This window comes from Nycticebus coucang, chromosome 4, assembly GCF_027406575.1.
Source record: "Nycticebus coucang isolate mNycCou1 chromosome 4, mNycCou1.pri, whole genome shotgun sequence".
Taxonomy (NCBI): domain Eukaryota; kingdom Metazoa; phylum Chordata; class Mammalia; order Primates; family Lorisidae; genus Nycticebus; species Nycticebus coucang.
Genome location: NC_069783.1, coordinates 72,319,480 through 72,334,100, shown reverse-complemented (window position 1 = coordinate 72,334,100; position 14,621 = coordinate 72,319,480). Strand labels below are relative to the sequence as shown.

General features: G+C 40.3%; 1 protein-coding gene across 1 annotated transcript in view; it reads right to left on the bottom strand.

The window, feature by feature from the left end:
• Positions 1-4,298: 4,298 nt before the first annotated feature.
• Positions 4,299-14,621, bottom strand: part of ALMS1 (ALMS1 centrosome and basal body associated protein) — a 204,946-nt gene continuing 194,623 nt past the window's right edge. The window contains exons 22-24 of the mRNA XM_053588296.1: positions 12,828-12,891; positions 5,627-5,726; positions 4,299-4,444 (exon numbers count right to left, since the gene is read on the bottom strand). Of these exons, the coding sequence (XP_053444271.1) occupies positions 4,400-4,444; positions 5,627-5,726; positions 12,828-12,891 (209 nt within the window). The 3' untranslated portion in view covers positions 4,299-4,399. The remainder of the gene's footprint in view (positions 4,445-5,626; positions 5,727-12,827; positions 12,892-14,621) is intronic.

Below are 14,621 nucleotides of genomic sequence, written 5' to 3'. Positions count from 1 at the left end.
CACCATGGAATACTATCCAGCCATAAAAAAGATGGAGACTTCACATCATTGATGGTTTATCTGATGGAGCTGGAACATACTCTTAGTAAAGTTTCTCAAGAGTGGGGGGGAAAGTATCCAATGTACTCAATATTACAATGAAATCAATATATAATTACCTACATATTCATATGAATGGTAAAACATAACTATAGTCCAGAAAGTAGAAGGGAAGAGGAGAGTGAGGGGGGTAAGAGGGGAGGTCGGGAGGTGGGAGGGTGTTTGGGGGGACATAATGTGCATAATGCAATGGTACATTTCAAAACTTTTAAGAAAAGAGTGTAATTGTCTTACCACAACAAATAAGTGAGGTGATGAATATGTTAATCAGTTCAACATAAGCATTTCACATGAATAATAATAAATAAATGAATAATAATGAATAATAAAAGGTATTTTTATTCTACTCATAATGTGCATTTCTCTAATTAAAGTCAGGGGAGTTTTTGTGTTTATGGGCTGTTTGCATTTGCTGTTCTGTGAAATTTCTGCTCATGCGTTTATTTAGCCCCTTTTTTCTATGGATTCTTTTTAAAAACTTCACTCACAGGAGTTCTTTATATATTCCGGACACAAATCCTTTGTTGGTTACATGTCCTGCAATTATCTTCTCCTTTGTTTTTTCACTGTGTTCATGGTGTCTTTTGCTAAACAAAAATTTTACAATTTATCCAACAAATCTATCAATCTTCTTTATGATTAACATTTTGTTTCTTAAGACATTTTTCCTTAAGTTCTTGGATCTACTCTACTTAGTATTTTCTTCTAGAAATGTTAATGTTTTTGCCTTTGACATTAAAGTCTTTTTAGTTTTTATTTCTATTAAAATTATGTATGTATACCTATTTTAAAGAGCCAGCATTGCGCGGATTTCTTATGACAAGAGCAGCCTGTACACTTTCCTGCACTGGCTCACCCGTGCCTCTTTATGGGCTGTGTGGAACCTGCTCCACTCTTCAGTTCCAGCTGGTCTGTCCCCGAGCTGTAGCAGAGGCTGAGGGCAAGTCTACACCATGCATATGCACCCTCCCCCTTCCCAATTTCCCAGTTTCGGGTACATCAATATTCTGTTCAGTGTTTATTTTAAGCAAAACTTCACAGTAAAACTACGATGATTTATCTTTTCCTGTAAGTGTTTGATTTGTATCCTTTTTCTTGGAATTGATAATTACCTTTTCTCTGTTCAGTTTTCTACAGATGTGGGTCACGACAAAAGTTTTGAGATACACGAAAATCAAGAAATGTAAAATCCGTGTGGACACACACAAATGAAGCAACATTGATAAGCCAACCAAGGTGAAACTTGCACAAGTGAATCAGAAAGGATGTTGTTGGCTATGCTTCTTGAAAGAGAAATAACAGACCATATAACACAGCCTGTCTCAAAACTTTCATAGTGACTCTCGTATCACTTATTCAACCCCAAACTCTTACCAGATGTCTAAATATCTTACAACCTTCATTCAGATGTCTCAGGTACTCTCTCAATGAAATATCCCTGGTCTTTTCCAGAGTTTCTGGCCTCTAATCTGGACTGATCACTCTGTGTGTGCCAGTCAACATTCTTATTAAGCCAACTGTGTGCTACACATGGTACTAAGTCCTGGAGAAACAAAAGGAACAAGATGGTTGATTCACCCTAGTACAATAGTGGTGGTGATTTCCTCAGATCAGGATCCTCATCTGGGAGAGTGGCAAGTAGACAGAACTGTGAAGGTGAGTCAAGTGCCCCCCTAGGGGTCCCCAAACTACGGCTCGTGGGCCACATGAGGCAGTGTGATTGTATTTGTTCCCGTTTTGTTTTTTTACTTCAAAATAAGATATGTGCAGTGTGCATAGGAATTTGTTCATAGTTTTTTTTTTTTAAACTATAATCCAGCCCTCCAACGGTCTGAGGGACAGTGAACTGGCCCCCTGTTTAAAATGTTTGAGGACCCCTGCTGGACGACGACAATGTTAGTTTTAATTTTAATGCTATTCCCTTATTCCCTGTGTCCAACCCCCATCCCTGTTCACACTATTTAGTGAGAAATTGGGAAAGGGCTATAAACAAGGCTTCAATTCAGATCCAGTGAACACGGCCTAACATGACAGGTTAAAGTCACCCAGCTCCCAAACAGGCAAAGACCACTCAACGGTTCAGCTTGGCCTCACTTTTTTAGACTGGCCAGAACCACCACTTGGGACACAAAAAATAGATTGTGATTTATAGTTAAAACATTGTCTTCTCCATTCCCTTCCTCACCCCTAACTGCGTGTGGTGGTGGATGCTGGTAGACTTTGCTGGCGATGAGGAGAAACTGAAGCTGCCCTCAGGGAAGAAGAGCAGCTAGTCACCAGAAGAGAAGAGGGCAGTGGCTTAAGAGTGAATCCCACCACAGTTCAGAACCAGGGGCAATGGTGCAATGGGGTAGCCGCAGACTGGGCTTCTTGCACCTGTGCATGAACAAAAAAACAAAACATGAGGCTCAAAGTCTTGCCAGAGATGAGGAGAAAGCACTTTCAGAGCAAGGTCCTGTGTGGTGGTATAGGAGGGTGGCTGGCAGAGGTGTGAACAGAATAGCCTAATGGCCACAGGAGGATGCAGCCTGATGGCATGAGGTGGTGACTCTGTGGCTTCTACCAGGTGTTCAGCCCCAAATGCAGAGGAGGGGCACCATCTTGAGCTCTGGAGCAGAACAGTTTTGGGATTCTGTGCATTAGGATTGCCCATGAGCCTGATGCCTAGATTCTCCAGGCCACACTCAGCAAAAGGTCTCTTCACACAGGAGGGGCAGGAAAACTGCAGCTGTGAAATTCAACAACCCACCCCTTCCTACACCCTTCTGTGCTTTGATTCTGTCCCTGGCCATGCCCATGGCTAATGTCCTGGGGGAACACTGTTATAATGTGAAAGCAAGCCTGTAGGTTTCCTGTTACATAAACCCAGTGGAGGTGCTAACAGGTCCCCTAGTGCACCTGTACTGCATTCCTAAGGTGTGGTCAGGCTGGGGCTGGGAGGAGACGGCTGCTGGCTGTCACTGGGGCTTCCCAGGCCCTGAACCTAAATGCTCTGGAGAGGTGTCTGGATGACACAGTCCTGGGCCTAAAGAGAATCATACTCATCATCTCTAGATTCCATCTTGCCCTGGATTCCTTATAGATCCAAGTTTTGAGATAACTAGTTTTCCTGTTTCCATTCTGAATAAAAACCTCCCATGATATGCACAAATATTCACAGCATTTTAGAGCTAAAGAGGTTAATCTCAGTAACCCTCTTATTGTATAGATAAACTGTCCTGCAGTGGTTAAATATCTTACCTGACCTTGGAGTCGACATCATGCGCTGTGGGCTCTTCTAGGCATCCTCTTAGCACTTGCTTCTGGGTTCAGGAGGCAGCTTGGGTTGCACAATCTGAAAGGTCTCAACTGTGCTTAGGGAAGGGCCTGCTCTTTGATCCAGCCTCTCAGGAAGCCTTCTGGGGAGGCAGCTGGTCCCTACTGCTGCGGGAGCTTACAGTGAGGCTGCTTAGCATTTCTCACCCCTCTTAAGCTCTCCTGCTCTCCAGGCATTCATCCTTCCAGACAGAATGGGCTTTGCTGCCATCCAGGCCACAGGGGGGAAAAAACCTTGTTACGTTTAGGTCCAGGCTCTAATTAAATGCTTTTCATGCATTATCACACTTATTAACTCATCTTTATCAGAAGTTGTTGTCAAAGTTACAGATATTGATTTCATGTATGATGATGAAGACTCTAGGGCATCTAGATCCTAAAAACTAGAGGGTAGGTGGATGATGACCCACCAAGCTGGCCTTTCTTCCCAGTGTATAACATCAGTCCCTGGGGCAGCAGGAATGAGGCTAAAAGGAGGCCCTGGACCCAAGGGACCCTAACAGACACCCTCTCCACAAAGCCCACCACACAGCTCTCAGCATGGCATGCTGTGTTTCTAAAGAGAAAGGCCATATTTCATTCTAAAAGCCCATTTCCCTCAATTGATGGGTTTAGACACCTCAGAGGAAACAATACTTAGCTCCCCGCACCTCTTCAAATGGGAAAGAAATGCTTACTATGAGACAATCAAAAGTTATTTATTTTCTAAATGTATAAAAAACACATACAAAAAAGGAACTCATTCTTGGATGGAAGAGAAAATATCATTTTAACTATGGGAAAGGTTACTGTGGAAAAAGTACTCCTCCTAAACCATTAGCAATTTTAATCATCTCCCCTGCTCTAGACTTTTTAGAAGTTACTATGTCTAAATTACACATGGGCAAAGAGTAAGCTTTATTAAACCAGACTCATAAAATTAAGAATTGTACTTCTCCAGGTTTACAAAATATAATTCCAAGGCTCTGAGGAAAATAATCTTATGTCAGTCCCAGGGAACTTTTCTTCCCAAGAGTTGATTGGTCACTTTCTGTGGAAGAAAAGAAAGACAGGAAAGAAATTAGGTACTCTTGTCATCAGAGACCAACGCCACTCCTCCCACCAAGCCAGGAGGAGTCTGCTTCTACCTTGTTCGTTTTACTCAGCTACAGAAACTATGGTAGTTATACAAAAATTATACCCTGGAAGGTTTAAGAAAGATGATCTGTAATAAATATCTATTATTTCTTTTTCTTTTTTGTTTTTTGGTTTTTTGGCCAGGGCTAGGTTTGAACCTGCCACCTCTGGCATATGGGACCAGCGCCCTACTCCTTGAGCCACAGGCGCCGCCATAAATATCTATTATTTCTATGCAGATGCAGATACTTTATAATCCTGACATACTAATCAATCCATCAGTTCACAGACACATAAGCACAGCGAGAGGCCCTTGGCCTTGCAGCAGTGACACACCAGAGAAGCTGGGCAGTGCTGGGCTCCCCCGGCCCCACCTGAGGCAGCTGGCCTAGGCTCTTGGCATGCTTCAGAAAGCTTCTCCATCCCACATCAGTCTGGCACGAACTGGTCTTTTGATTTCTGAATTTCAGGGTCCTCTGAGGTGTAGTGAGGGAGCAAGAACTGGAAAGGATGTGACCCTTCAGGCACAGTAGCCATTCTCATTTCTCAGGGAATGAACTGGCAGCAAGACTCCTGTTACATGAGGCTCTGAGACCTGTGGCACCACCGACTTCACTGGGGCTGCAGGCAGGAAGTGGTGGCAGTCTGGAGGACTCTGACCCCACAAGCTGACAACTCAATATGCCACATTTAGACATTTTCCAGTTTATCTGAACAGTTCTAGAGGTATCTGACTTAATCATGAAAGGCATTAAAAAAAAAAACATCATCTGAGACTATGGAATGTAAACCTGACAATTTTGATTTTTTGACATTTCCACCAAGATACAGTAACTGAAATTTGGTTTCATTCCAAATGTATTCCTGGAAAATGCCTTCCACAATTAAGGCTGAGGGTCTATACTTGATTTGAAATCTAAACACAGGTGCTGTATCTTTCAAATTTCAGCACTAGTATAGTACATTTAAGTTTAAGTTCACCCTCAACATAGTTAATTCTGAGAGAACACTCAAACATAGTTGCATGTTTCTCTTCATTTCTTTCTCTCTCCTAATAAAACTGATCCACCTTGCTCTAGACAGACAACTGACTGACCTTTTTATACAGCTGGGCTCGTAGTCGGTATGACTTATATTCTGATCTCCTCTTCTCTTCTTCTCTCTTTTTCTGTACTTCTGGAAGCTGCTCATAAATCCTTAGAAATGGCACAGTGGGAAGACAGAGTGAGGGGCGGTTATCAGTGTGCAGTGGCACATGACCTCCTTTCCCCATCCCCGCCCAAGCTCTCCTGTTCTCCAGGCATTTGTCCCTCTAGACAGACCCTTAGACACTTGAATATAGAAAACACCCTGGCCTGGGCTCATAATCCGAAAGGCAAGACAGATGAATAAAAACATAAAATCCTGGTAATAGTGGTTACTTCTAGGAAAGGAGTGAGATAATGGGTGCAGAGGCCAACTTCTGCTTTGTATCCTATATGCAAAAATGTATTATTTCAATATAAAATAATAAAATACAAAACTGTATTTTTAAACACAAGAAAAATTATGGGAAAGAAAATTACTAAAATGGTTAAATACATAAAATGCTATAGAGTTACAGAAGAAGAAAAAACATTCTAATGGATGGAGATCAGGCTTGAGAGAGGAGGTATAAGCTGGGTATTAAGATTAGTTAGGAGCACAAAGGGAATAGGAGGTGGAAAAGGAAAATGAGTGTTGGTAAAAATGGAGTCAAAGCTTCATAGAGAGGTGTGTTGGGGAACAGGACGGAAGGAGGTGGAGTGAGGATGAGATGGGCTGTGGAGAGTCTTACAGCCATGAGAAAACCTTGCAGTCTGTCCTATCATTGGACACGTGGAAACAAATGCTTCCAGACAGAAGAGCTCTCTCTTCATATATTTTCTTTTCACCAGAACCTTTATACATTTTTGGTACACATCTTTGTTAAGAAGAGAAGTAATAGAAGCTCCAGAGACACAAATCCTCAATAAGACCCAGGTAAAGGAGTATTAGAAGGGAAACCCAAATACCAGGCTCTAATCCCAGCCTGGACCCACACTTGATGGATGTCTTCTCTTTTCTGGGTTGTAGTTACTTAAAAATTAAGGGTGAGTAGATGGTATTGGGTAGTCCCTGATTTTAAGCTGAGAAGCATACAATCAAATGTGCATTTGATAAATACACTTAAATATACTTTAACTGGAAACAACCTAAATTTCAATGAAAGAAAAGTTAAACAGATTAAGAAATATAATAGAATTATTACAAAGCTTAAGAAAAGATGTTTCAAAAATTTTAATGTCATGGGAAAAATTTCACAATATAATGTTGAGTAAATAAAATAAGACACCAACCTGTATGTGCAGTTATGATCAATTATTTGGCAAAAAGCAAACAAACAAACAAACAAAAAATAACCAGCATGTTTTATACAGGTCTGCTAGATTCCCACACCTTCCACCAGAAATAGGACCAGTGTTAGTTAAGGTTTAGATAAAAGGACTGTAAGTGATATTCATTTTCTTCTTTCTTACTTTTCTCTGTATTTTCTAAATTTTTCTATAATCTAGGAAAAAAAAAATCACTGAAAATCATGCAGAAGCTCTGTGGGAAATAGACCACAGACCATAGGCTCTCTTGAAGAACACATAGGAACAAATGCTTCCAGACAGAAGAGCTCTCTTCCAATATTTTCTTCTCACCAGAACCTTTACACATCTTTGGTATAGATGGGTGTTAAGAAGAGAAATAATAGAAGCTCCAGAGACACAAATCCTCAATAAGACCCAGGTAAAGGAGTATTAAAAGGGAAACCCAAATACCAGGCTCTAATCCCAGCCTGGACCCACACTTGATGGATGTCTTCTCTTTTCTGGGTTGTAGTTACCTAAAAATTAAGGGTGAGTAGATGGTATTTAAGATCCCATTTGACTCAGTGAGTAGGGTGAGTAGATGGTATTCTCAAATGTAAGTGGATCACTTCCTTGAAAAGGGACCACACAAGAAATAGTATTGAATAGAAGCACTCTCATGAAAATATGTCAGTTTAAAACTCATCTCTCCAGAAGAGGATAATAACCCATTTCTATATTTATGAATGACAGCATTGATAGCTTATAAAAGATGTCCTGCCTGTCTTCCTGTAGGCAAGCTTCACAGTCCTTTACAGCAAGGACTCCTGTTGCTGAGTGAGGCTGGAACTGTAACTAGGTGTCACACAATGAACACTATATAATTTCTCCTAACTAAATTTCACCACAGAGTTAGAATGAAGCAGTGGTACTTAAAATTTTTGGAAACCTTCACACTCCTAAAAATTAAGGAACCCAATGTGGATTTTAGTCATTGATACCATATTAAAAATTAAAACTACAAAATTAAAGAAGTACTATTTTAGGCTGGGTGCAGTGGCTCACACCTGTAATACTAGCACTCTGAGAGGCAAAGGCAGGTGGATTGCTTGAGCTCACAAGTTTGAGACCAGCCTGAGCAAGAGTGAGAACCCGTCTCTACTAAACTGAGGCAAGAGAATCTATTGAGCCCAAGAGTTCAAAGTTGCTGCGATGCCACAGCACTCTACCAAGGGCAACAAAGTGAGGCTTTGTCTCAAAAAAAAAAAAAAAAGTACTATTTTAAAATTCACTTAAAAAACAAAACAAAACAAAACAAAAACGGGTGTTGCCTGTGGCTCAAATGAGTAGGGCGCCAGCCCCATATGCAGGAAGTGACGGGTTCAAACCCAGCCCCGGCCAAAAACTACAACAAAAAAAAAAAAATTCACTTAAAAATAACAATAATAAGTCTATTATATTCTAACATGAATAACCTTTTTTTAATTTTTACATATACATGTATTTATTAGGTTTCCATTTTTTTTGCCTTCACAAAAATTTAAAAAGGTTTAAAATTTAATAACAATAGCAATGTTTAAGGACTAGAAACAAAAACCTTGTAAAGAACGAACGAACATAAATACAGTCAGAAAAGGAATCAGACAATTGCTACATTGAAATCTTAAGCAATAAAAATAATGATGCAAAGAAAGTAACATTCACGTTGTCAAATAAGAGTATTTCTATTATAGAATGCTTTGACTCTGAGATTCAGTATGGAGTCATCAGTTAACTTCTTATTATTTTTTTTAAGTCTCAAAAAATAAACAACTAATATTTATAAATAAAAGTAAAAGATAATTTCGAAAAACAGATCATGCCAAATCTTATAAACAATAGAAAACGAAGACATGGGCGGCACCTGTGGCTCAGTGAGTAGGGCGCCAGCCCCATATGCCGAGGGTGGCGGGTTCAAGCCCAGCCCCAGCCAAACTGCAACCAAAAAATAGCTGGGCGTTGTGGCGGGCACCTGTAGTCCCAGCTGCTCGGGAGGCTGAGGCAAGAGAATCGCGTAAGCCCAAGAGTTAAGAGGTTGCTGTGAGCCGTGTGACGCCACGGCACTCTACCTGAGGGCGTTACAGTGAGACTCTGTCTCTACAAAAAAAAAAAAAAAAGAAAACGAAGACATACTTCAAAATCATTCTACTTGGTCTGGATACACCTGATATTAAAATTGGAGAAAATATATTATTATAAAGAGGAAATTACAAATATATGTCACTTATAAATGAGGATGCAATATCCTAAACAACATATTCACAAGTTGAATTAAAAATTAATGTTTAAGTAATGTACTTTGGTCAAAATTAAATCCAACTTATGTGAGAATTAGTCACTATTTTCTTTTCTTTTCTTGTTTTTTTTTTTTCCTGTTCCTTTCCCTCACCCCTTCCCTCCTCTGTCTGATCTCCCCTTCCCCCATGCCCCACCATGTCATTAATTGACATTAATTGTCTTTATATCAAAATTGAATACATAGGATTCATACTTCTCCATTCCTGTGATGCTTCACTAAGAATAATGTGTTTCACCTACATCCAGGTTAGTACAAACGCTGCAAAATTTTTATTCAGCCAAAAAAAAAAAGGAGATTTTGCAGCATGAGTAACCTATTTTTTAAGTGAAAAATAAAGATGTTTTCCAAAACAAAAAAATCTTAGAAGAGTGGCACTGTTGCATGTTTTTTTGCAAAGTCTCTGAGTCTGATTTAATAATAGACAGGTAGCCTCTTATACCTGCTTTTGTAGTAAGTTTGTTGTCAGATATTGCTCTGATTAAAGCATACATTAAAAAATCTGGCCAGGTGCAGTGGCTCATGCTTGTAATGCTAGTACTCTGGGAGGCCAAGGCAGGTGGATTGCCTGAGCTCAGGGGTTCAAGACCAGCATAAGCAAGAGCAAGATCCCATCTCTACTAAAAGAAAGGAAAACTGCCCAAAAGTTTGAGGTTGCTGTGAGCTATGACACTACCCAGGGCGACACAGTGAGACTGTCTTTAAAAAAAAAAAAATCTGGCTGACACATATATGTGGCTGGAAGGAGTACTTTTATACTGTTCTCAGATGACTGTTGATCTTCTTTGACACTACAACAAAACTTGACAAGTGGCAGTTTCCTTTCACAGGTGTGACTGTAGCTCATTACGGCACTGAACTCCTGGGCTCAAGTTGATCCTCCCACCTCAGCCTCCAAGTAGCAAGGACTGCAGATGCACACCACCAGGCCCAGCTTCAGTGAACTTTTTATACTATTACATAAAAATCTAACAGTCTATCTTGTCTTTGTGTGGATCTTTTATCCATGCCTGACTTTGTGATATCATTCAACAATCATTTGAAAAATCCTTTTCTAGAAAGTTAAGCAGATATTCCGAATGTTAACAAATTTACTTGTATCACACTAAAATCATCACATTTGTTAATGTCACTGCTGATCTTGTCAGAAAAGCCCAAGTGCTGGGAAGTTGTAAAACCCATGGTGGTGAATATAAGTTTTCTAGAATTCTACTGTTTGCTTGAAAGCTCACATTTTTCTCTTTAGCAACAAATACCATCAACTGCTTTTCCTAAAGTGACAGACTCACTTCTCCATTTTTATGAAAATGCCTGCCATTTATATCTTTTGTATTAACCTGTATTGAGTTGGAACACATTTGTCTTAGTAAAGTATCATAAGAACGGAGAAACAAGAATCCAACGTACTCAATTCTAATATGAAGCCAGCAGATGATCTAATACTTACCCACGTAAAAGAAAAACTCAAATCAATTCAAGGTTAGGGGGCAGGGGAAGGACAAAGAGGGGAGAAGGAAGAAGAATGGGGGTTGTGTGACAGTGTATGGCACACATCTTGGGGGTGGGACATAATTGTAAGAGAGACTTACCTAACAAATGCAATCAGTGTAATCTAATTCTTTGTATCCTCAATGAGCCCCAAACAATTAAAAAAAAAAAAAGGAAAAAAAATGCCTGTTACATGCCCAAGTTGGAATAATTGGCTTATCAGTCAGTTATTCTTTAAAGTAAAATGGTATTCCATGAAAAAGGAAGCTAGTTCAGCTCACTGTGCAGACCATGCCATTAAGTGCTTTTCCACGCAATAGCCATCACATTTTGGCATGCAGCTGAAGTGCTACGTGCAGGTCTGTCTACGCTGCTCCCACAGTGCTGCCACTATTGCTAAGCTACTCCTAGCGGGTAGCTGTGAAGGGTACAATGCCTGTTAGGCTCATACTGTTTGGAGTCACTGTTGTGGGTAGTGCTCAGGCACTGGTGGTTTTACTCCTCTCCCTGCTGCTTTTGCATCATCAGTGTAAATCTCAACACAGTGGAAAAGGCACATAATGTCCTAGTATTATTTTAAAATTAGTTTTGCCCTTGCAAATCCCCTGGAAGGGTCTCAGCAACTTCCAGGGTGTCCATAGACCACTCTTTGAGAACCACTGGATTAAAGCAGCCTTTTGAATTATCTATGAGGGTTTACCAAATTGAGAGTAAAAACAAGATTTCAAGAGGAATGCCTAAATTACCCAAGATAAATTGTTTTTATCTTCCTTACTTCAGAAGCATTATGCCAACTATACAACTGCTCTTATTAAATAAAGCAAGCCTCCAAAGAACGCCTAACAAAGTAACCCTCAACTTAGATATTCTATGGCATTCTCATTATCAATATATGTATATCTGTTTTGTTTTGTTTTTTTTCAACAGAGTCTCACTTTGTCACCCTCAATAGAGCTATAGCGTTACAGCTCACAGCAACCTCAAACTTTTGGGCTCAAGTGATCCTCTTGCCTTAGCCTCCTGAGTAGCTGGGATAAGCACTTGCCACAACGGCCGGCTATTTTTAGAGATGAGGTCCCACTGTGGCTCAGGCTGGAATATATGCATATCTTGAATTAATGAATGAATGAGTAGCTAATGCTTACAATGGCACAAAATTCAAAAGGTATTAAAAGGTTAAAAAATCTCTTATCTCTGTACCCAGCCACTCAGTTTGGTTTTCCCAAAGGGAACCACTATTATCAGTTTTTTGTCTTCCAGAATTATTCTTTTTTTTTTTTTTTTTTTGTAGAGACAGAGTTTCACTTTATGGCCCTAGGTAGAGTGCCATGGCATCACATAGCTCACAGCAACCTCCAATTCTTGGGCTTAAGCGATTCTTTTGCCTCAGCCTCCCGAGTAGCTGGGACTACAGGCTCCCGCCACAACGCCCAGCTATTTTGTTGTTGCAGTTCGGCCGGGGCCGGGTTTGAACCCGCCACCCTCGGTATATGGGGCCGGCACCTTACCCACTGAGCCGCAGGTGCTGTCGTCTTCCAGAATTATTCTATGTATATAAAAGTATACATATCGATATAAGCACAAATACAAGGTGCCCATAACATTCTTGGGCAATTTTAAATTGCACACTATTTTAAATAGCACATGAACTTTATGGCCACCCTGGACTTCTTTATGAAGACAACAAATGAAATATACACATACTTCATTTTTCAAGTTTAACTTCATGTATCTTAGAGAACATTCCATTATTTCTCACTCCATGGGATAAATTCCTAGAAATGGGATTGCTAAGATAACGGGTATGGCCCCAAATAAATATTTAATTTTATTTGAAAATATTCCTTATTTACATTTAGTTTTCTGATAAAGAAGAGCCTGACTAAGGCATGCAAATTGTTAAGGATTCTTTTTTATCTTTAGTACATGAGTCATTTATACCATAATGTTTTGGGGTTTTCCACCATTTTTAGTGTCATAAATGAGAGACTACTTTCATAACTTTCTCATAAGGTTTAAAGTTGAGCATGATGCCTGTATTCTGTGGGGCAAGCCAGAACTCCTTACCGAGGAGCTCTTAATTTATACTTTCATAATTACTCTTTTTCTTTTGGCCTTACCGTTTAGATCTCTGAATCATTTCCTTCTTTCCTATAGGCCTGTACTTCTGGGTAGCCAGGAAGACTAAGGAAGAGAAGAAGAGGTTTTCGGTGAATAGTAACTTAATAAAGAAGGGTGTGGTACCCGAGGGTTGTGAGAGGGAACTGCAAAGACTTTGTCCCCCTATCCTGAGCTGGCAGTACTGGATGGTGAGCAATGATCAAGGTCAAGACTAGGGTTAGATTAGGGTGCCTAAGACAGCAACCTAAGACCTCTCCAGACATCACTCTCTGTAGCATAGACAGTTTGAATTGAAAAACTGACAAGTTTATGGGTAAGGTTATGATGAAATCATTAAGTAGTAATTTATAATTTTCACAGCTTTCATACATTATTTATTGAGGTCTTATATTTAGCATAATTGTTAAGAACAAAGACTCTGGAACCAGCCTAGGTGTGCTCAAATCTTAGCTAGCTGTTTCACTTATTAGGTGTGTAATCTTAGCCAAGGTACTTAATCTCTATTTGCTTCAGTTTTTCACTATAAAATAGGAATACCTAAGATGTTATATACATTAAATGACAATATTGTCTAGGCAAGAAGCAAAGGCTACATAACTGCTTTTATTTTTATTTTTTTTGAGATGTCTTACTTTGTTGCCCTTGGTAGAGTGCCATGGCATCACAGCTCACAGTAAGCTCAAACTGTTGGGCTCAAGCAAATCTCTGGCCTCAGCCTCCTAAGTAGCTGGGACTACAGGCACGTGCCACAATGCCTATTTTTTTTCTTTTTCTTTTTTTTTTTATTAAATCATAGCTGTCTACATTAATGCAATCATGGGGCACCATACACTGGTTTTATAGACCGTTTGACACATTTTCATCACACTGGTTAACATAGCCTTCCTGGCATTTTCTTAGTTATTGTGTTAAGACATTAATATTCCACATTTACTAAGTTTCACGTGTACCCTTGTAAGATGCATCACTTTTTTTTTTGAGACAGAGTCTCACTATGTTGCCCTCAGTAGAATGCCGTGGTATCACAGCTCACAACAACCTTAAACTCTTGGGCTTAAGTGATTCTCTTGCCTCAGCCTCCCAAGTAGCTGGGACTATGGGTGCCCACCACAACACCCAGCTAATTGCAAGACTGTTTTAGAGACGATGTCTCGCTCTGGCTCAGGCTGGTCTCGAACCCGTGAGCTCAGGCAATCCACCCACCTCAGCCTCCCAGAGTGCTAGGATTACAGGCGTGAGCCACAGTGTCCAGCCCCATAAGTGCTTTTATTATTATTATTACTATTCTGTGAAGTGGGCAAGCCTGGAATTGGCCCCACCTTTAATGAAAAAAATTGTACTTTTGGAATTAACTTGCTTATGGACACAGAGCTGGTTTATAAAAAAGCCCTTCTCAGGCCAGGCGTGGTGGCTCACTCTTGTAATCCTAGCACTCTGGGAGGCTGAGGCGTGTGGCTTGCTGGGCCTCACAGGTTTAAGACCAGCCTGAGCCAGAGCAAGATCTCGTCTCTAAAAATAGCCGGGTGTTGTGGCTGGCACTTGTAGTCCCAGCTACTGGGGAGGTTGAGGCATTGAGGCATAAGAATCACTTGAGCCCAAAACTTTGAGGTTGCTGTGAGCTATGATGCCATGGCACTCTGCCATGGGTAACAAAATGAGACTGTTTCACACACACACAAAAAAGCCCTTCTCATTGTACACCCTTGTTTATTTTTAGGAACAGAGTCTCATTCCATTGCCCAGGCTGGAGTACAGTGGTGTGATTATAGCTCACTGTGACCCTGAACTCCTAG